This window comes from Gnatocerus cornutus, chromosome 10 (genome assembly GCF_029298725.1).
Source record: "Gnatocerus cornutus isolate USDA-ARS CGAHR chromosome 10, icGnaCorn1.1, whole genome shotgun sequence".
Classification (NCBI taxonomy): domain Eukaryota; kingdom Metazoa; phylum Arthropoda; class Insecta; order Coleoptera; family Tenebrionidae; genus Gnatocerus; species Gnatocerus cornutus.
The window spans coordinates 1,109,228-1,132,126 of NC_142242.1; the positions used below are offsets into that span (position 1 = coordinate 1,109,228).

The 22,899-nt window shown below is 37.3% G+C and overlaps 2 protein-coding genes across 8 annotated transcripts; one reads left to right on the forward strand and one right to left on the reverse strand.

Moving 5' to 3' along the window:
- Positions 1-36: 36 nt before the first annotated feature.
- Positions 37-18,209, reverse strand: cher (filamin A protein cher). Of its 6 annotated transcripts, XM_088047705.1 has the most exons (22): positions 18,106-18,209; positions 15,886-16,319; positions 13,501-13,645; positions 13,324-13,453; positions 12,757-12,962; positions 12,661-12,675; positions 12,146-12,525; positions 10,943-12,095; positions 10,655-10,896; positions 10,032-10,598; positions 9,368-9,882; positions 8,710-9,321; positions 8,395-8,661; positions 5,304-5,451; positions 3,882-4,867; positions 3,124-3,232; positions 2,672-3,076; positions 1,701-1,894; positions 1,018-1,243; positions 755-970; positions 501-710; positions 37-454 (listed from the first exon to the last, which is right to left on the reverse strand). In XM_088047705.1, the coding sequence occupies exons 2-22, from the start codon at positions 16,265-16,267 to the stop codon at positions 270-272; spliced, it is 7,293 nt and encodes a 2,430-aa protein (XP_087903831.1). In that variant the 5' UTR covers positions 16,268-16,319; positions 18,106-18,209; the 3' UTR covers positions 37-269. The 6 variants fall into 6 exon arrangements, with proteins under 6 accessions (XP_087903831.1, XP_087903832.1, XP_087903833.1 ...); XM_088047706.1 differs by lacking the exon at positions 12,661-12,675; XM_088047707.1 differs by lacking the exon at positions 10,032-10,598 and having other exon boundaries at positions 18,106-18,208.
- Positions 18,210-19,427: 1,218 nt separating this feature from the next.
- Positions 19,428-21,736, forward strand: LOC148166987 (pyrethroid hydrolase Ces2a). Of its 2 annotated transcripts, none has more exons than XM_088047714.1 (8): positions 19,428-19,643; positions 19,688-19,912; positions 19,961-20,294; positions 20,341-20,531; positions 20,578-20,740; positions 20,789-21,245; positions 21,292-21,503; positions 21,547-21,736. In XM_088047714.1, exons 1-8 carry the CDS (start codon positions 19,533-19,535, stop codon positions 21,684-21,686), a joined length of 1,833 nt encoding a protein of 610 aa, XP_087903840.1. In that variant the 5' UTR covers positions 19,428-19,532; the 3' UTR covers positions 21,687-21,736. The 2 variants fall into 2 exon arrangements, with proteins under 2 accessions (XP_087903840.1, XP_087903841.1); XM_088047715.1 differs by having other exon boundaries at positions 21,292-21,497.
- Positions 21,737-22,899: the final 1,163 nt, after the last annotated feature.

Consider the following 22,899-nt stretch of genomic DNA (forward strand, 5'->3'; position numbering starts at 1 on the left):
AACTCCTTTTTTATTCCACCAAAATAAAACAAATACTTTATGCATAAATTTATTGTAGTAAAATAACATTTAACTGAAAAAAAAAATAAAATATAAATAATAGTATAATAAAGTAACTCTTGCATATACGAAAATTCCTACATTTTGTTGATTTAAGAATAACTTACTACATATAGATAGAAATCATAATCTTAAAATAATAAGGCACCATCTAGGGTCAGTGGAGATTTTAAAAACCAGGTATTTACAAAAAAGTTCCACCAACTATTTTAAACTTCTACTTTAAACGGAGAACCTGGAATATGATCGTCTCCCCATTTTACAATAACGATGTAATCTCCTCTTTCTCGGACGACGTAGTTAACGGCATACTGATTACGCCCTTGATGTTTAATGAACACTTCTTCACAAGGTCCTTTCGGTCCATGAACTCCAACGAACAAAATGTTAGTCCCTAAAAAACAACTTGAAAAAATTGATTTTGTAACAATGATACTGACCGGCATCTTGGGCGGAAACTGTAAACTGGTTTTGTTTCCCTAAGTAGGCTTTTTTCAAGCCTTGGCCCTTTGACGTGACCTTTGATGCGTTGCTCTTAAAGTGGGGTAAAACAGGTCCTTTCGAGTTGAGACCTTTTCCTGTTTTGGCGGTTGTTTCTACAACGACGGATGAGGATTCCTGTCCTCCGAGATCGGCGACTTTCGCGTCACCTAAAAAACTCTCATTCTCAAGTTCTTATCTCTTCTGAACGTACCTTTGCTTGTGACTTTGAACGGAGAGCCCACTATATGATTGTTGTTGTATTTAATACTGATGTAGTAGTCTCCAGGTGCCAAAGGAGTATACCTCACTTTATATCCCTCTTCGACTTCAGTACAATCCATCGAGACTTTACTGGGACCGTCGATGTTAACAGCCAAAGTTCCAGCTCCAGCGTTCACAGTGTCAATAATAAAGTCAGTCTTGACTCCTAAAATCCCATTTGTAAAACTGCGATGTTACCAAAGGAATTTTTACCTGTTTTCACATCAGCAAGACCTGCTCCGGCTGCATGCACAGCAGCAGGATCAGCAGTGTCTTTACCAACTTTAACACTGAAGGGGGACCCGGGGATATGCACACCATTGAACTTGGCGTGAATTTTATGAATTCCGTTCTCTCGGGGCATAAAACGAACGGAATACTCCTCAAGATCGATGATCTGGACGAAGCAATCATCTTCAGTACCTGAGGGCCCGATAATCTGAAAATAAGACACCAGTGGGATTAGTTTCAAAATGTGCCCCCGTCAGTTATGCAACCAATAAAACGCCAACTCTGGTAAAGTCGGTAGAATCATAATTAATTTATGTAGAATCGCAATTAACTTTGATATTAGGCACATATAAGTTGAAGGAGTCTCCCAACTGAATTTGTAGGAATTTCGTTAGAGAAAAATCGATGCGGAGGTGTCAGGAACATAGAAGGTGTAAGGAGGGACGAATATTATCAGGAGCAAAAAAGTGAATTTTGAGCCAATTTTGTGGGAATTGGACCACTTTCGCTGTCCAGAATCATGAATGAAACTGGTTTAATTCCCCACTGATAAAAAAGTGGCGTTTATTCGGTGGTAGCCACGCAAATTTAAGAGTTCTGTCAAAACAAATAAACAAGCAGAGAAATATTTGAACTGTTTATATTTTGTTGAATGTTTGTCTTACCTTGGCGTCGAGATTTCCCTTGGCGCCGTTTCTACGCACGATGAATTGCGAGGGTTTATCAGCCTGGATGCAACCCTCTGGGAATTGCGCCACTTCAAGCAAATGCGCGTCACCTACAGCTGGTGAAATGTAAACCTTGAAGGGTGAATCTGGCACATGTTCGTCGTTGAATTTCAATCCAATACGGTATTCACCTGTCACAAAACTAAGTGTTACCAATTCACCAATAAACTGATTTTGGAGAAAGAACCTTCTTCCTCTCTGGGTGAGGGGTTTAAATTTATCTCATGACACACTTTATACATTCTTTATTGTCACAATAATAAACGAAACATTGACTCGTGGACGAGAACAAGCATATATCGGCTGACTACTTTAGTCATATGAAAAATATCTTAGTAACTATTAAATATATGATTCAATCTTCTATATTTAACTTTGAAAACTACCTTGAAGTTATTTTTTTGTCACAGCATAACACACTTTGAAACATGCTACAAATTTTAGTTTGGAACAATGCCAGAAATCAATTTTGTAAATATATCACATGCTTCTCTCGTATCATGAAATTTACACGTTTTTATTGTCACAATAAAAAAAAACCGGAGCAAATCCGGAACGGCACAACCACACTCGCTTGCAAAAATCTGTTAACTTCATTCACATGATTGTTTGTCACTTTCCAAAAATATTCAGCTCTCGAGTCGACTGCCAACTACTCATTCAAACCATTTAAAACGCGCCGATGCGCAATATTTAAACAATTATTTCATTATTTTGATTGATGTATGCAACCAGTGATACGCGATGATCCCTTTGAATTTAAAACAACCCTTTGAACTAATTGATTGTTTAAAACCGCGTTGTTATAAACCCTAATTATTAATACGTTTCCGGTGCCGCCTACAACCACAACGCTTGCCAATTCTTACACACTTGAATGATTTATGTTTTATTTAAGAATAACTTGCCTGGTTCAGAGACTCTATAAGAAACGTCACAGGAACCATCTTTGCGATCGGTGAAATTGATTTCTGCTTTACTGGGACCTTCAACGGAAATCGCCAGTTGGCCACTTCCGGCTTCCCTGGTCCACACATTAAACTCATTGAGTTCTCCTTGTTCCCCTCTTTCTAATCCTGCTCCTCCTGCTTTTACCAAATGAGCGCCATGGTCACGGTAAGGCCCCACCGTAAACTGGAATGGAGACCCAGGGATGTGGATTTCTTTGTATCTAACAGAGACAGTGTGAACTCCTAATTCTTTTGGTACGAAATGAACAGCGTAGAGACCGTCTTGGACCTCGTTGATGACCGCGTCTTCGGTTACACCACCAGGAGATGTAACCGTAGCGCTGAGATCGAACGATGTTATACCTAAAGAAAGTTTTAATTGGGGCACATGGGGGCGCCGGGAGCCTTACCAGGCATTTTAAAAGTGAGCTTGCACTGGCTTCCCACCTCGGTGATGGGGACGGCTTCGCGTTGGCGCTGGATGCGCTCTCTTTGCCTGTTGGTGCCTTCGCCAGTCACCTAAAACAAAAATTTGTTAAAATTCGCTCCTAGCTTTTAGAGATCGCAGATTTATATAAATGACTATCTTCAGGTTTATCTTCATATGTCGTCTCCTACGAAGTTAGATCCACTTAATGTCCCTAAATCAATTTGTCACAAAAAAGATAAGAACTTGAGCCCCGCTAAAATTTACAGAACCAATTTCATGGAAAGTTAAAAAAGTGAGTAAAAAAACTGGCAGACTTAAAACCCAAACAAAAGGAGGTGTGGAGTTCTAGCAGAAGTAATGAAGAAAATTAATTTAGTTGGCACCAACATTCTGAACCAGTTTCTTATTTACACAATGTATAAATCCTGGCGACTCGAAAGCTAAATTGTTACTAATAAATCGCTTTCATTATATCAAAGAAAACTAGTATTTGGCTGATATCGATAGTTCATCGCTCCCGATTTATTGGAAATAATAAGATCCAAGTGCCTAAATAACTGAAGAAGCCTTGACATTAACATTCTATAAATACGCGAGATTGGCCGCCGAAAGAAATTGCGAATTTTCCAATTTTTTGGAACAAAGTTTTAACGATGGTATATAAATAAGTGTTTGTGAGTCACTTGAAAGCGACATTTTTTAGTTTGAAAATAGTTGAGTACATCATATTTTGCTTACCTTGACCGTAAATGGTGATCCATTGACGTGGTGGTCGGCAAACTTCAAATTAACGATATAATATCCAGGCTCTGTGGGTTTGTAGGAAATATTCAACGTCCCATCAGTGTTATCATTACACTGAATCTCCGCTTTACTTGGTCCTTCGATGGATAAAGAAAGCCCCCCAAATCCTGCGTTTCTTGTATCGACATTGAAGGTGTTTTGGACGTGTGTTTTTCCTTCTTTCAATGCGTTTCCAGAGACATTAACTTTTCTGGCGTCACCAACTTCGCGTTCACAAACGTTGATTTTAAAAGGGGAGTTGGTGATGTGATTACCCAGTTTTTTGACGGAAACGACATGTTCTCCTATTTCTCTAGGAGTGAAAGAAATGCCGATATTTCCCGTTGGTAACCGCTTCAAGAAACACGGTTCTTCCAGACCGCTCGGTGCTTGAATCGAAGCATTAAGTGATCTAATATCAGCGTCGGAAATCTTTCCAGGAAGAGACACTTCACTGCAAGAGCCAACAGAGATTTGGTTTCTCTTGCGGCCTTCGCCGGTGATCTTTGCGTTGAATGGTGATCCTTTGATATGTTTATCACCGAAACGAACGGAGATTTTGTATTCTCCTGGAGCTGTTGGGAGATAGGAGACGGAAACAGTACCATCTTTATTGTCGTGGCAGCTGATTTCAGCCTTGCTGGGACCTTCCACAGCCATGGAAAGGCCACCAGCACCTGCGCCCTTAGTGGAAATTGCGAAGTTGCTGGGTTCTCCAGAAACGCCATGGGTTAGTCCAGGACCATAAGCGGTTACATATCCAGAACTGATGGAATCAACGTGGATTTTATAAGGGGAGCCTTGGACATGTTCACCGTTGAATTTCACAGCTAGTTCGTGGAGACCTTCTTCGCGAGGGTCGTAACGGATGGAAACTGTACCATCGTGGTTGTCTTCAATTACGGGTTTATCGATGTTTCCGCTTGGCATTTTGATTTCCGCTGGAAAAAATAAAGAGTTATGGGGTTGTTGGGTTTATAACACTACCTTGGTGGGTGTAGATTGAAAAACAAGAGAGAAAAGTCAAAGGGGAGAAATCCACCCCGAAACCTTTACCCCCAATCGGAATTGATGGTACTTTCCGGTACACAACAGGAAACTCTTCACGGTCAATTTCAGAGTGGGTTACAGTTTTAAAGAATTTAATGTATAAACTAGAAAATTCCGACCAATTTGGGGACATTTTTTGACGCGATACATGTGAATTTTAGATGCAACTGCGCTAATTTGTGTGGTGGAAATTGAACTAATAAGCATCCAGACATGGATGACTACACGAAATAAATAAGGTGTTTAATAGTTTCTATCTAAAAATATCGAAATGTGTCAAAAGTTGACGCTGGCGGGATTGGAATTCAACGAAGATTTTATTGTTACCTGTGACGTGTCCTCCGGTGCTTGGTAACGGAATATTATCAAAATTCAGAGGTCGGAAAGTCTGTTTTGAAGTGGATGTCTTCTTGACGACTGAGTCGGTTTGGGAATGGCTTACGCTGGTTTTTTCGGATTTGCTCACTTCTTCGGCCTGGAAGCGGAAACACAATTATATTTTCGTTCAGATTCCTCTGAAAGCTCTAAATGCCAAATTTTCGTCAATTTCTAAAGATCTAAGGTTCTAAAGTGCAACTAAATAAATGTTATAATTCGAACACCCGCACGTTTAGAACAAAAAATATTTAAAATTGGCACTTTTTATTCATATTTGGTTTAATATTTCGAATTTTCTAAAACGGGAATTTTATATTATAAAATGAGGGATAAGTTTGGGTATAAGCTAACTTTATCAAAATCGTCTAAATTTAAAAGAATCAGAAAACATTTCACAATTAGTCGTTCGTTTTATAAAGTCTAGACAAAAAATGTTTCCTGAATGAGAACTTTGAACTCTGATTTTGAATATTGGGAAACCAAGTGGCTCAAATTCTATTTCCGTCTGTCATTAAAATAAAATAATAAATACAAATCGCATCAGACTGTCTCCTTTTTTCCCCCAAAACATAAATCTTGTAATAATTTTAGAATTAACATAATTATACAAACAAACTCCAAAGATAATTACCTAAACACATGTTTCGGAGTTATTTTGGGCGCATTTAATAATTTTTGCCTCCTTTTTAGTATATCGGTAAAAAATCGCATTGTCGCAGGTGATTGCTCGCTTAATTCCGTTAATAAATTATCTTCTGCATGAAACATTGGCACAGTAAACGACGCCTGGTAATTTTTTGGAACTGCGATAATAGCTTTTATAAAACACGTAAAAGAGCAATGCACATGCGTTTAAATTAGGAAAATATTTTCTAGTTCTATTTATTTGATCCACCTGTCGGCAATTTCTCACTTCTAGATAATCGCCGTACTATTTTGGCGGCACGAAATTTTTACTTTGTTGGCTCCAACGATTTTTTTTTTAACAAACCCAATTCATTATCGATTAATTAAACTGTCTGTAAGAGGAATTGTGCCAATTAATTTACCAGTCTACTTAACCTGTCTTTGTCATCAATTTTGTTAGTAAAACAGAATAATTAAAATGATTTTCATAGTTCTAGTAGTTGTGTAAACACTGTCTGATTTTTGTCACGCACTTTACTTGGCAACGAATTATTTTAGTTTTCGCAAACAATCTAATTAATTTAAGCGCGAAAATGTTGAATTAAAGCTCGATTTTCTCGGGTCATTGATTCAGGATTGTCTTGGCACAAAAATGTGAATTTTTACATTAATACTCGTTGACGTTAAGACAAATCACTACATAAAAAAAAGAGTTATTATTTGTCTTCTAAGGATAAATTAGCGTATCTAAATATAAAATGAGCGATTAACAAGAAGATTCAACAAAACGCGAAGCTCTGGAAGGCCAGGAAATGACAACTATTTATAAAATTCGAAAATAGTTTTCAAAGAAGCACTAAGGAAATCTATAGAAATGTTATTAAAGCAGTAATAATTCATAAGTCCCGGGAAATTTAAATTAAAAATAAATCGTAGCAAAGAACAATGAAAAATATTAAGCCACTACAGAGAGTCGTACCTTCTGGAGCCGCTTTGGATCGCGTTCACAAGACTGAAGACAATTAAATTACATGCATATAAAATTTGAAAATCTGGGTGTCCTCTTAAAAGTTCGGAACTTTTCGATTGTTTCCGCCAATATAAATTTAATCAAAAATTGGTAATATGAGACAATGGAGAAAAGCACTAAAAGAGACGCACTCTCAAAAATACTCACTGCGATGAAACCGAAAATCAAGGGGCCAACTCAAAATTGCATTTAAAATAAATCAAGTGCATTGTAATTAAATACAAAATAGATCCAGTTTCTGGGAATTAAGTAGAGGGTGGAGCGACGTTTTCGTCGTTCTATGAGTGGGGGAATTATGACGACAGAATTGTCTACACTACTATATGCCACCAGCCAAAAATTCGAGATATTTCAGATGATAAGCTATAATAAAAGTTCACAAAACTTCAAAACAATCTCTCTTAGTTCGAGTTGATCGAAAATTGAACACGGAACAGTAAAAATACACAATTAGTTCTTTTATTTTATAAACAGCAACCGTTCTGTTACAAAAGTCTTATTAATCCTTCTCCAAAAATATCTATTGTTGTTTATTTACATTTAAAACTGAAATAAACTTTATAAAAAGAAACACACTTTTAGTTTGATTTGGTGCATCGAACTCAAATTTTACTAGTTTAGATAGACGCACCTTGACACATTTTAACGACCGGAACGGCCCAGTCCCTAAATAAGTGTTTTGGAAACTTTCGTACTCGAAAACAGCAAAACTATTGTATATTTTTCATGTCTCAAATACTCTCCAAAAATAGATCGCGACAACAAATTCTTCATTTAAAACTAACAATACACAATACAATTGTTTACTTCGCTCTGAAGGATATTTTCGTCGCGATATTTTCGTATTTTTTTAGCTTCACAAGCTTCAATTCCGAAAAAATTAATCTTATTCAAATTTAAGGTAAGCCAAAAACAAATTTTATTCTATATTTTATTTTTAGCCCAAATTCTTCACGCTCGAACTGTGATTTGTTTTTGATGATTTTCCAAAAATTTCGTGTCAAATTTCACGGCGCATATTTTGAAAACTGGTCCAATATTAACGATTTTTCGATTTTCACGGCCTCCGATTTTATATCTGATCGTGTCCAATTTTAGCTTTCTGGCGAAATTAGAAAAAACTGTTTCAGATCAATTTGACGAAAAATTGTTTTCATTTCCCAAAGTTTCGACAGGAACTTTGGCGACGAAAATTATTAACAATGTAGTAAAAAGCAATAAATAATTGGCCAAGTCTTGAAGTTCTGTGGTAACATTTTTTAAGCAAATAGATCAAAAACCGATTCGTAGTGAGGCTCAACATCAGAGCCCTGAGTGGTTTTTCAAATTTTTGGGGTTCATTTCATGGTATATTTTATAGTGACAAATTTTTTTTTGACTTACCCTGAACGTGTAGAAGCCACCCGGGACAGGCTGTCCCCCAAACTTAATGTTAATCGTATAATCATCAGCGTCTTTCACCGTATAATAAATATTGACAGTTCCATCTCCATTATCGACAATATTAATATCCAAATCACTGCCACTTGTCGATCTAATCCTGCAAGTAACGGCACCTCTTCCTGCATTTTCGGTGTTCACAGTAATACAGTACGACTCTCCGCTAGACAGAGTCTTTTCTAATCCTTCAGTAATTTTACATTTTTCGGCCTAAATCCTCGAAATTAGAAATGAAAAAAAAAAGTACGACGAACTTACGTTTCCAATGGCGTAAACTTGAACGGGAATTGGTTGTTTGGTTACGTCTTTCCCTCCATATTTGACGTTTAACTTGTACCTTCCGCAGTCATCAGGAACGAACACGGCATTATACGTTCCGTCGCCGTTATCGGTGACTTTAACGCGTCGTGGGTTACCGTCAGGACCCAAAATTTGAACGTCAAGATCTCCATATCCTGCTTCTTTCGTGTCGATTTTAAGAGTAGTAGGAATAGAGGCTGGTACTCCGTTATCATCAACGCTAGGCCCACTTAATTTCACTCTTTCTGGTTCAACTTTTGGTCGTACTTTGATAGGGAATGGACTATTAGGAATATCTTTGCCGTTATACGTAATCTGTGCTCTTAAATTGGCGCCTTCGTTTGGTGGGATGTACGAAACTTCGAAAGTACCATCATCGTTATCTTTGACTTCGGGTCTTCTACTTAGAGGCTTCTGATCCGAAGTGATGTTGACTGCTACAGGCGCTGGTCCTGCCTTTGAAGCGTCGATGGTGAATTTCGTAGGGATACCAGATCGACAGTTTGATGGTTCTAAGCCTGGACCATAGGCGCTGACTTGTTTTTCATCAACGTCAGGTACCACATTAACCTGAAACGGAAAATTTTAAAAATTGCAACGTTTCTCGACGAAGTACCTTGAAAGGAGACCCCGAAATGTGTTGATCAGCGAATTTGATAGTAACATCGTACTCTCCAGGTTCTGTGGGAACGTATTCTACAGAACAAGAACCATCTCTGTTGTCTTCACACGTCATTTTTGCCTCTGATGGCCCTTCAATAGCTAAAGACAGGCTTCCGGTACCCGCACCTTTAGTTTCCACAGTAAAAACGTTGGATTTGTTTAATAAACCTTGATCTAATCCAGGACCGTACGCTAGACATTTCTTGGAGTCACATCCTCGTCTTACGTTAACAATAAACGGAGATCCAGGGACGGGAACGTTATCATAGAAGATGTCAATAGTATGTCGCCCTTCTTCAAAGGGAGTGTAACTAACTTTATAAGTACCGTCAAGTAAAGGAGTGACTAAGTTTTGTGTTTGGGTCCCTGAGGGGTTGGTGATGGTGCAGGTGACAACCCCATCATCAACAGCCTGTGGGATTCCTCTAGTATCGACCAAGAAGTCAGTGGGAGAGTCCACAAAGACACCTGCAAGGAAATAACAGTCAGTTGGGGTAAAAATTTGCATGCTCGTGCAAACATTAAACTAGTTAAAGGCACAAAAACTACAGCGTCAATTAGGGTAAAGATCATTCCAATTTAGCGAAAACTGATCATTCCAACGCACACCATTTTACCGTGCAACTGAATCCCGCTTCCGGAGACTTTAATCTTGTTCATATCAACTTCTGGCATAATAATCGCTTGAAATGGGCTACCGGGGATGTGTTGGTCATTGAAAGTGATATTGATCCCATAATCTCCGATTTCTGTTGGTAAATACGCAACGGAACACGTTCCGTCGCCGTTATCTCTACAGTTAATAGCTGCTTCACATGGTCCTTCAACAGTCACGCCTAAACCACCTTGACCTGCTCCTCTAGTATCTATCATAAACTCCGCAGGTTTGTTTACAATCCCTCTGTGTAAACCAGGACCGGAAGCCTTCACTTTCAAAGGATCACTTCCAGTCAAGCAGGTCAATCTAAATGGTCTATGAGAAATCGGCTCACCACCGAAAGAAATCCCCAACAAATACTCCCCCAACTGAGTTGGAGTAAAATTAACTAAATACCCTTCGTGGGTTGGTATAACATGAGCTTTGATTTTACTCCCAGATGGACTAGTTATTGAAATAGCGAATTCTGCTTTACCTGCGTCTTGCGTGATTACACGAAACTGCTGTAAACTATTCACTGGAGCCGCTGTGTTCATCAAAATTATTGTAAAAGGGATCGAAAAACACGTTTTATTTACTTACTTGGTTCTAATCCATCGACTTTAATCTTAGACACGTCGATGTTAGGATGCACTTTGAACTTCACCGGAGTACTTGGGATTCTCAGCCCTCCATAATGCAGCGTGACACTGTGAACTCCAGAGAAAGGAGTTTCGTAGTCGACAGTGTAAGTTCGATCCCCATTATCCGTTAATTTCACCGGAATTGCTTGACGAGTTTCTTCATTCACTAAATGGACGTCCAAATCAGCTTCGCCCGCATTTCTGGGGAGAAAAATGAAATTTCGGCGAGCAAAAAAATAGAATTTACCTAGCATCAATGTTAAAATGAGTGGGTGTGTTGGTTTTAACCCCATCTTGTATCCCGGGTCCAAAGCAATGAATTTTTGAAACATCAAGAGGTTCTCCGACTTTCACTCTAAACGGTGAGTTCTTCGTCGCGACGCCTCCATAATTAACTTGAACGGTGTGTTTAGTTCCTTCGTGAGGAACATAAACCGCTTCGTAAGTCCCGTCGGATTTCTCAGTCAGTTTAACATCAACTGATTTGCAATTACCGTCCGTCACTCGGACGTCTAGAGGTGCAGCTCCTGCTTTTCGAGTGTCAACTGTGAATTTCGCCGGAACGTCTTTTTGTACTCCTGAAGGTTCAATGCCAGGACCGTACACTTCAACTTTCTCGGGATAATAATCGGTGTTGGGTAGAATTTGAGCAATGTGGGGACTTTTAGGAATGTCTTCGTTGTCACACAGAATATGAACGGCATATTCTCCTTGAGCTGTTGGGTAGTATCTTACATCAGCGGAACCATCGCCGTTGTCGTGACACTCAATTTTCGCTTGGGACGGTCCTTGGATGCTAAAACCAAGAGCTCCAGTTTCTCCGTTTGTTTCCACAGTGAATAACGCGGGATATCCAACAACGCCTCCTGCTAATCCAGGGCCGTATGCTCGAATCAAAGTTTCTTTATAAGGACCCACATTCACTTCGAAGGGAGATTTGTAAATCTCCTGTCCGGCGAAGGTTATCATAACGATGTATCTTCCTTCTTTCATTGGGTGATATACGGCGTAGTACGTCGTTCCATCGACTTTCGTGATTTTGCAGTGTTCTTTAACACCTCCTGGTCCTATAATTTGTACCTCGGGGACTCCTTCTCCAGCTCCCTCTGTATAAATTTTGAAATCAGCGTCGTCTTTTACGCGAACACCAGCTGGTTGAAGACCGCGACCACTCGCTTTGACTTTTTTAGCGTCGGAGACGGGGGCCACGCGAACACCAAAGGGACTTTTTGGAATGGGTTGTCCAGCGAAGAAAATGTTAACGGAATGTAGACCGATAATTGGTGAAAAGTATTCGCAGCGCCAAACATCGGGGGTTGTTTGACGGACGCTGACAGGAACGGAGTTCTTGTTCCCTGACGGGTCCAGGATGATCACTTCGGGAACGCCTTTCCCGGCATCTACAAGAAGAAGAATTAAGAAATAATTTTATTAAGAAAACGTTACGAACTTTTAGTCGAAATATCAAAATACGTCGGTCTATTCACGCAAACCCCATCGGGTTGTAGTCCAGGTCCAGAAGCCGTCACTTTTTTGGGGTCTCCTGCGTGTCCTTCAACTTTGACGTTGTAAGGACTCTTCGGTACTTCCCTTCCAGCGAACTTCACGGAAACTTTATGGGTACCTTCCAGTTGGGGGGTGTAAGCAACGGAGTACGTTAAATTTCTATCATTGTTAAACCGAACTTCAACTGGTTCTCTTAGTCCTTTTGGATTTTCGACAACCACATCAACTTCTCCTTTACCAGCGGAGAAAGTCTCAACAGTAAAATTAGCGGGAGCTCCGACGACTGGTCCGGTGGGTTCAATTCCAGGACCATAAACTCTTACTCTGGAAAAAAATTTGTTTGTAATATTACGTGTGGTTACAAGGTGAAACAAACATCAAACACACACTGTTAGGTGTCTATGAGAGAAAACCATTCTATTGGTATTAATACGTTAATTTTTGGCCGTAAAGACTTACCTAGGAGGGGGAATTCTAAACTCGAAAGAAAGAAAATTCATTAATATCATTCCCGTGGCGATTTCCAAGACTTATTTATAATAAATCGAGACTTACTTGTTTGGACTAGTTCTTGGACGTAACGGTGCTCCTTGTTTTAGTTTAGCGTTAGGAAATTGAGATAAGTATGTCATCATTGATTGTTCGTCGACATTGGGGTTTACTATTTCTTCCGGTTTGATCAGTTGAGGGACATTTAACCAGTCGTCAGCGAGACCCATAGCCTCAGAGGCATTCTGGACGGAGTCTTTGGGGTTCCAATCCTGCAGATAACACAAAGATAAGACAAATTGAGCAGTGTAAAACGGGCTTTCAAAGTAGGCATTATGATGATTAAACAAAAGAAAAAATAACATTTATGCAGTGGTTTGCTTATTTTCTTTTGTTTTTAAACCCATTCGCAATCAACTAAACTATTTGAAGACACAGATTATCCCTCGTGGCTACTCTTGGTAGTTCAACAGTTGAATTTTTGGCCTGGATTACAAAGTTGAACGACTTAATTTTGGCCGTCACTGTATAATATTTTCGGGCTAAATGAATGACGTCAACTTTTTATGATGGTGACCTCTCTTAATTATTATTTTCGAGGTGACGGCATTTATTGTAGACAAAAGCACTTACCGGCCAATCTGGACAAAGTCCAGGTGCAACGGCATCAACTAAAGCTCCCACAGCTTTCCCATCATTCCAGTCTGTCGTAAAATTATGTATTGGCAAGTCTGGCAATTTTGATTGGATCCAATTCATGAGTCTGAAGTCAATCAATCAATATTGGGTCAATATTACAGGGCAATATACCTTTGTTTTGGTGTGGGCTCGGATCCACTGTTGTTCAGATCGTCCTCGCCCTCCCACATGGGCAGAGATATAGAATAATGCAGAATTAGAGTCCATATTAGGCCTAATATTAATTTTAATTTGCAATCCACGATGTGACTTGAATCTGCGGTAAAGACAAAATATTAGTAAACAAATTAAATTACAGAAATGAAAGTGAACTTGACATGCATTGAGTATTGTGAAGATATGAATCATAAGACGAGCTGCAAAATTTGAATTTTGACCAAAAACCTAAACATTTGGCGATCGCAATCTCCGTTTTTCTTCCTTTTGGGTTGTGAATCATTTGATTGCCCAAAAACAGAATAATCAGCTCCAAACACGCAAACACGAAAATAGAGCAAAAAACCTCTGGAATTTGGAGCCAAATCTAATTTCACTTTTTACGGAATTGAGTCCTTGGCTCATTTTCCCTTCTGGGAACGCAAATATCCTCATCCGGCGAAGAGAATGGGTGTTAAATCGCGCTAATAAAAGCATAAAGAAATGTAGAACAGTGTACTCTTAACTGGGTCTACCTAGACAGCCAAGGCGATCAGTTAAGTTGAAGAAAGATCGCGATCATTTCCATATATGCAAGCGTTTAAAACAGCAGACGAGTGGTCAAGTTCGACTGGGATTCAAAGAATTCTTACGTAACATCCGTTTCAATGCCACTTTACCCAACTGTTATCAATTTGTGGCAGTCTAATCGGTTTGGCCAAAGGTATTCGAAAATTCTTATGGGAGTGAATCACTAAGGAATACATGACGATAAGTGTTATAAGGTCGATAGCGTCAGGTTTCAAAGAAAAATATGATATAAGATCCACGCATTGTACTAACCAAGAGATAAAAATTTAATGCATTTTCCAAATTAATTGAGGAATTTCAAGTGCACAAATAAGGTTTAAGCGGGATGATGTCATACTTATAAATAAAGTTTTACAAATCGATGAATGACTGACAAACTTTCCAAGAATTTAAAATCAAACACTTTACTCATTCTACACACCTTGAGTATTTAGCCAAACAGAAAAGTTAGACGCGATTTTTCACATTATCGAAAGAGGAAAACGATAACGTTATAAATTACTACTTCCTTTGGTATTCCAGACATGTTTCGTGGTTCTTACATTAATTATACAGTGCGCTCCCAAAATCAATTAGTCATTGACACACAAAACTTTTACTTTCTTTGAAATTGTCAGGTTTTTGAAAGCCGTCATTAAAATTCGCCAGACAATGAAATTAACTATAAGTACAAACCACAATCCTCAAAACAAACATAATCTCATTCGGAACATCATAAATCAGTCATCAAATGTTAATATCAACAAACTTGATATATTGATAGACTTTTACGACTCCACCCTGTATTTACAACAAAAATCAGCAATGATAACAGCTACTAAATTGTGATTTGATTTCGATTGTGGGATGAACGAATTATTTCGGTAATAAAAATGTCAAGGTTGAATATGGAAACTGATTATTGCATTTTTAACTAAAATTACATCAGGTACTATTTTGAGTATTCATAGAAACAATACTGTGTGAATAACATACATTTCTTGTGGTTTTGTTGCTGATTTTCAAGCGTGAAGGTTTCGGCTTTTTATTTGGATGAAATGTTAAACGATAGTTGCATACAAACAATAATAAAAGTGTGATAAAGGGACGAAAATCTCGCGAGATTAAGTGTACAATGAAATTGGATTTGCTCGTCTTAGGTGGAATTTTGATGATCCTTAAATGACAAAAACGTCTTCTAGAATGTTCCTTTTTCTTAAATTGTGGTCGAAATTTTGGCGACAACAAAATTCAAATGGATGCGCTGATAAATAGTCACGGGAGATAAAGAATTATCTCGAGTGTGTGCAAAAGGTGAAGTCTCTGATAATGTAAAGGAAAAAGACTCAAAATAGTGACGAAAACATGATTCGTCGGCAACACAGAGCTGTGCTGTAGAAACGAGTTTAGAAACTGTCGTTTTTTTTAGCCTTGAACGTCCGTGTATTATTTAAAAAGTGAACCAATACCGGTAGAAAAATATTTGATTATAATAACGATTTGCTCTATTTATAAACATGACTATTGACAGAATCTTACGCGAATTCAGCAACAATGTAAATTTGACGAATCATCAAAATGAAATGGAACCTGGAGATTATTCAAATGAACCTTTTCCGGTAAACGTCGCTTGTTATTTTTAGCAATTACAGCAAATTTCTCGCTGTTATGGTAATAATTTTGGCGGGAAAAATTCAAGCAGGAATTTGCAGGAAAAACGTGGTTAGTGGACAAAAAGCAGGAGCCGGCTGCCGGCCCAAGAAAAAGAGAACATAGCCGGTGTCCACTCACCGATATTAACAATTCTAATTCCCTCGTCGTCTTGCAGGAATTTGAGAGCCACTGAGACATTTTCTAGTTTTTGCGAACGAAATGACGGCTTCTTGTTGTGTTTGGGCAGACGTTTTCCTGCTAGCACTTCGATTAAGGTGATTAGTCTTAATCCGTCACTAAGATCAGTCTCCAAGTTTCCTATATGTTTTTCCACAGTCTTCAGATGCTCATTAGCCCATCTCGTGAAGGTGTTTTGTTGAATTTTTTTCCACTGCGCGTCCTCCGCTAACTCGCGCTCGGTCGTCACCATTTCGTCCTCGTCATTAAACTCACAATAATCCACATCGCGCTGCATACAAGCCCCGACCGGTTCGAAGCTCTGGTAGGGACACTGAGCCATTCCTACTCGTGGTCAATTCCGATCAGTTCACCTATGACCCCTCTCTCTTCCTCTGAAACAATTAGGAGATACACTTTTCTTTCAATTTACACTCATTTTCACACCAATTTATACAAAAACATACAACTTCAAGTACCTTCCTGAAGAACCTAAAGGCTCCAACAAAAAAATTTCTAAAATAAAAATTTTACAAATTCGACGAGACTGCTCCAAAGTTTTGGAAGTTGGCAGTTCAATTTAGTTGCTGCACACAAATCCAAAATTAAAGTTAAAAAAATAAAATATCATTTTGTGATTTGGAATAAGTAATAATCTCCTTTAAATTTCATAAGCGCAGCGTTAAAACTACCAGAATTACAGGTTTCACAATAAAACAGGAATTTTTTCGTTCGTCATCAAATTTAAAATTGTTCAAATTCGTTTCTTCTCCTCCTTCTATATATTTTTTATTAAATTAAATAAAATGTTTTATCTCTGCGGTACTACCTTAAATTTTAATTTTAAGGTCATTTAATTTTATGTTTTATCTGATCCACTGTCAAATTTTTATCTCCTCTTTTAATATCGTAAACTTCTCACTATAATCCTTTAGTTTATGGTAATAACTAAATAAAAATTGAACAGATTGCTGTTTGTTTAGTATAAAACGAATTTCATACGCGATTATAAACCAATAAGTGTGTAAACAATCAAATTTAGGGAAATGTTTACAAATAAAATAACAGATTAGTTTCAAGGTGAAATTTTACAGATGTTACAGTTTTGATCGAAATATGTACACATATTAAATTTATAGATTTTCGATTTCCAGAAGTAAACCTAAATAATTTTGTTATTTTGTTATACGACAAACTAAGTTTGATATATTTACCCACTTAATCTCCTTCAGTTATTTGCAAGTTTTATTTAAACTACTGCAAAGAGAGTGATAAGACTTTCACCGCATTTTCACTGATTTTTAACTCTAGACTTAATATTCTTATTATTTATCGTAAAGACGAGTTATTATTGTAAAAATATCAAATTAATTAAGGACTTCAGACATAAAAACAGAAGTTATCTCTCTCCGCATTGTTGTTCGACTAGTGTAAAACGATCGGAAAAGAGGTCATCTTGTGCCTAGCCAACAAAAGTACAAGAAATCTCTATCTTTTCTATATATGGACTAAACGCATTCTTTCTACAGTGAAGATTTCGGTTTGAAGTGATTAAAATCCTATTTAGCACTGACCTATAATTTTTGTTTTAAGCCAGCAACCCGATTAAATACGTGTTTCTCTATTTTTGTCAAATTCGTTCTATTTTTACCATGTATTATCCTGTATAAATATAAAAATATGTTAAAAACGACAAGGTAAAATTTTGATTCGAAACAAAATTTTCTTCTGGCTTCATTAAATAAAAAATCTACGAACTCATGTATTACCTGACATAATTAAAGCGCTTATATACTGCTATTTATATCGAACTTGTCCTGTGTTTGAATGCCATCCAATAGTTTTTCGTATACATATAAATAAACAAATATCAAGAGCACGATTAGAGGGTTTATTCAGGTATTTACCGTATGTTTGGTTGCATAGTTGTAAAAAGGAAAAACGAAAATTTTCTAGAGAAAATGTAATTATTTTAAGCTAACGGATGTGGCTATAACCGCGGAATTTGATAATAAAATCCTGAAATTTGATTGTAATAAGAAACACAGTTACTAATGCTTTTAAAATTGCAATAAAATCGTGTTTTGATTAAATTTATGAATATTTTGATACGTATCCTTGTTTCCGAAAATATATTTTTGAAAAAAAAATTTAATTGGGGTTTAATTATGATACACTTACGTGTTTATACGCAATAATATTTAGAAAAATCTCCTTAAAATCATTGCACTTTTATAACACTTTCGATGTAGTGAAAAGACTGAACACGACTCGAACTAAAGATATGTGTGAAACTAAGAATAGAACTCCGTCCATGAGTTTGGTTGTTTATAGATTGTCTTCAAACTTAACCCCACTTTTTTTCAGTTTTCAACTCCATATTTTGTATCACTTCTCAAATTTTGTTAAATTTATAACTTTCCTTACCTTAGATAATCCGCATAAATGGATAGAAACACTCAAAAGCGCACGATTTCAAACAAAACTTGGAATTTTTTTTCTTATTTATTTTTACCGCACAATTATTTTTACTTATGATTTTGATTTTACATTTGTTGTGATGTTTCGAGGACCGCTTCATTTGAAATGAACTTGTTTTTCTACTTATTTTCAATTTTGGAGTCGCCGCAAATTGCGTCTTGTAATTAAACTATATTTGTCTATATTGTGAGTAATATGACCTGAAAACTAAGCTCAGCACCTTATATGGAAGAAAGCGAAATTTACATTCTGCCTTGATTCGTTATAACGCCAAAGAACACATGTTGTTTTTTAGACTTGAAAACGATGCTAAATATCTCCGACGATCACTTGGCATTATCGGAGATTTTCTATTTATTCGTGATTGCCGATTTTGAGACCTCGAACGTTCAAATAGATCGCTATTTTCGCGGTTTTTAGGCGATTTTACGATGGTTGCTTTAGCGGAATTTTTATTGCAGTTGGTGGGGAATTTTTTGTTGATCTTTAATGAAGAGCGCCTTTCAATTGGAAAATGTCAAAAGTCAAGACAATTATTCGCAAAATTTTCACGACTTTTCATGATTTCCAACTTCCAAACGTGTCGGCCGGTTTCTAAGTTTCTACACTTTTCAGTAGCGATTTCTACATTTTTCGCACTTGCGTTCAAATTTTCCCCAATTTATGCAGCTATTTAACAACTTACAATCTGCTTACGTTTATCTCAAAAAACCGGATTTATACTATTTGTCACGGATTTTTGTGTCCCTGACCGAAACGTATTTAAAACTATCATTATCACTATTTGAAAACTAAAATAATAAATTTACAATAACAACTCCTGAAATAAATTTCATATTAAACAATGACAATTCGAAACGTAACTTCATTAAGTTTTTTTCCAAAATAAAATAAATAGTTCTGCTCTTATAGTGTGACAATAATGCAAAAAACCATCAACTATGTAAAATACGTTGTTACAAATCAATGTTATACCGGAAACAAAACAAAAGGGGAAACCGGAAACTACATGAACACTCATGAAATTTGTTATACCGATTCGTTGTATTACCAGAATGATTTAACAGTGGCAAAATAAAAATAATGTAGCAAAGCAAATTTATTTTTGTTTCAACATTGAAATTGTGATGTTTTTGAGACAACTAATTATTTATCACGTCGTTTTGGGCTTTATTGGGTGTCAAAACTGGCGCGAAAGACGTCCGACAGCTAGAGTTCAACAAGGAATTCTAGAAGGAGTAAGTTTCTTTAACATTTTCTAAACATAATTTGATTTTCGTAGACAAAAGTTGTAATAGACTCCGGAAAAATTGTGAATTCTTTTGTTGGAATACCGTATGCGTCTCCACCAATCGGAGATCTTCGATTTGCGCCCCCTCAAAAAAATGAAGGGTGGAATGGTACGAGACAGGCGACAAATTTCGGGGCGCATTGTCCCCAGCTACCTTTTAAACCAGGGACTAATGATCAAGAAGATTGCTTGTACCTAAACGTTTGGGCACCTGAGGTATCTTAGTACCGAACTATATAACAGTCTATAGTACCGATCTTTCAGAATGCTGGTCTCTACGCCCCTTTACCCGTCGTGGTATTTTTCGAAGGTAAACAATTCTACCAAAGCAGTCAACTCCCAATCAATGGTCAAGATTTCGCGGCAGAAGGTCTGGTGGTTGTCACCATAAACTACCGTTTGAACGTCTTCGGATTCTTTTGCTTGGGGACATCAGAAGCTAGAGGGAATTTAGGGATGCTCGACCAATATTTTGGTTTGTTGTGGATCCGTGAGAACATCTACCACTTCGGAGGAGATCCTGAAAAAATAACTTTGTATGGGCATCAATCGGGGGCTGTTAGTGTGGTTTTTCATATGGTGTCCCCAAGAACTGCTGGTTGGTACGATATTTTTGTCACCCTATCACTATTTTGAGTCTTCAGGGTTTTTCCAAAGAGTCATTATATCATCCGGGAGTGCAATTTCCTCGTGGCAGCATCAAAACGATCCTATCGTTGCTTCAAAACAAATAGTGAGGATGTTAGGATGTGATACTTATACTGTTAATCCTGTTAAATGTCTTCGGGGGAAGAAAGTCGAGCATATTTTACAAGCCCTTGCGGAATACTCCGGGGTATAAAAATGTGTTTTTTTATATGTAGCATTGACGATTTTTTTAGTCTCTGAATTGGAACGATAAGTTTTTCCCTATCATCGACAGTTTTTTACCAGAACCCAACCGGTATTTACCCTTAGATCCAAGCAACGCCCTAAAGCAAGGGACGTTTCTTCAAGTCCCAATTCTGACGGGAATTTCGAAACCCATCGCGGATGAAGAGTTTAGTAAGTAGCTCGTGGTAGCTATAGCACCACTCTATCTCTTAATTTTAGTGCAATGGTTGGAACTAGCAAGTCAAGGTTACCCGCAACTCTTAAACTACATAGAAAAAGCAAAAATCCCTGAAATTCTTCGGTTATATAAACTGAGCCGATACACCAAGAAGCAGCAGTTTGATCTTATTAAATGGCAGTATTTCTCTTCCAACCAAGGAGACGTTCGTATTTTGTACGACGAACTGAAGGAGTTGGAATTTCAAGCAAAAATTGAAGCTCCTCATTTTCTCCAACTGTCAGATCTTATAACATCTTACGTGCAACCAATTTATGTGTACTACATGGATGATATAGGATTCGTACTTAATACCAATGACTCAACTATAACAACAGATCTTCTCCTGTTGTTTGGTCCGAGTTTACTAAAACAAGGCCAAAGAAGAAGATTCAACAACAATGAGAGAAATCTGAGTCGTAGAATTCGAGAACTATGGACCAACTTCGTTAATTTTGGGTACGATACTACACCACCCCTAAATATAGCTAATAGAATTTTACAGCAACCCCACTCCAAACAATCAAGTCAAAACGTGGAGAAAATACACGGCTGGGGACTTCTATATCGAACATTTGGCACCAGGATCCTCAGACGGTGAAGAGGCACGAAAACGAACCCAAAGAGTCGTGTTCTGGAACGAACTTCTACCGAAAATCGCAGATGTGAAGAACAATCTGTCTAATAACATTCCTAAGGAGCTGCAAATTAGTCCAGGTAAAAAATTTACTGGAAGAGTTGTACTAATCGACAGTTGCAGATCCGGCCGCTGGTTTTCGGCACGCGATGTACACTCTTGTGGCTCTGGTGATTGCGCTGTTAGCACTTCTTCTAATTTGCATTATTCTGCTGAAGAAGAGGTCCAAGGAGCGGGAGAGTCATCTCCATATGGGATATTGAGCATTATTCTTTGTACTTTTGTTACTTGTTAATATAGAAAATCGTACCTACGTTGTTCCCGTTTATATAATTTTTTTGCTCTGTTTTAGTTTCGGGGATTTTTACCTTTCGGAACTAAAACTTTATTAATCGAAATTTTAAACGCTTCTAACTCAGTTATTTACTGACGTACGTGAATATATTACCCAGTTTTGGATTCTGCGTGGAAATCTGCATAAAATGAGTACAAATAGTTTAAAATTGCTCCGTAAATTTTGGTAATTTTAGAGCTAGAGAAAGTATTATATTTGATTTTAGAAATTTTAGAAATTTTCAGTTTGAAGACGAAACAAAAAGTTGCGAGGTCCTCAACAAAATTCGTAATTTTGGTAATTTTACGACTACAGCTTCGAAATTTGAAGAAAGTACTATTTTTAAGTCGTGTATTAACTCCATCAAATTGCAAAATTCTAGAGCAAAAGACACAAATTTCAGAAATTTTTATTTTTAAGACGAGCAAAAATTTGTAAGATCCTCCACCAAAATTCGTAATTTTGGTAATTTTGGTGCTACAGCTACAAAATTTAGAGAAAGTACTATTTTTGAGTTGTGTACCAACTCCACCAAATTGCAAAATTCTAGAGCAAAAGATATAAATTTTTGAAATTTTCATTTTGAAGACGAAATAAAAAGTGGCGAAGTCCTCCACCAAAATTAGTAATTTTGGTAATTTTACTGCCACAGCTACGAAATTTGGACAAAGCACTCTTTTTGAGTCGTGTATTAAGTCCACTAAATTCCAAAACTGTAAAGCGAAGGGCACACAATTTAGATTTTTTTTTAAGACGTAGACTTTGACCGAATTAAATTTAGAAACCTGATTTTTTGACAACCTTGAAACTTCAAATTCGGGATATGTAATATATCATTCTCATCGGCTGAAGAGTGAGGAAAACGATGGTGTAAACCGCATCTTAATATCTGTCATAGTTCCGGAGATATTTAGGTTCAAAAATCGAAAACCGAAAACCTTTGGACCAAAAGGTTTTTTTTTTCAATTTTTACAATTTGAGATAAGACCGGATTTTTATGAAAAAAAACTCAAGAAAAACTATGGTGAAAACCCCATCTTTCGTTCTGTCTTCGTTTCGGAGATATCGAAGTTTATATCAATCGGAACTAAAAATTTACCATCCGTGAATTTAAACGCTTCTAATTCGCTTATTTATTGACG

Bases quoted from the DNA above. Each gene is read 5' to 3' on its own strand.
- cher (XM_088047705.1), bottom strand. From the start codon at position 16,267: ATGGCTCAGTGTCCCTACCAGAGCTTCGAACCGGTCGGGGCTTGTATG. The intron at 12,963-13,323 runs GTAAGTGCTTTT...TGTTATCTGCAG, and splicing joins GACTTTGTCCAGATTGGCCG to GATTGGAACCCCAAAGACTC. The intron at 4,868-5,303 runs GTAACAATAAAA...TATTTTTTCCAG, and splicing joins CACCGGAGGACACGTCACAG to CGGAAATCAAAATGCCAAGC.
- LOC148166987 (XM_088047714.1), top strand. From the start codon at position 19,533: ATGTTTTTGAGACAACTAATTATTTATCACGTCGTTTTGGGCTTTATT. The intron at 19,913-19,960 runs GTATCTTAGTAC...CCGATCTTTCAG, and splicing joins TAAACGTTTGGGCACCTGAG to AATGCTGGTCTCTACGCCCC. The intron at 20,532-20,577 runs GTATAAAAATGT...CGATTTTTTTAG, and splicing joins CCCTTGCGGAATACTCCGGG to TCTCTGAATTGGAACGATAA.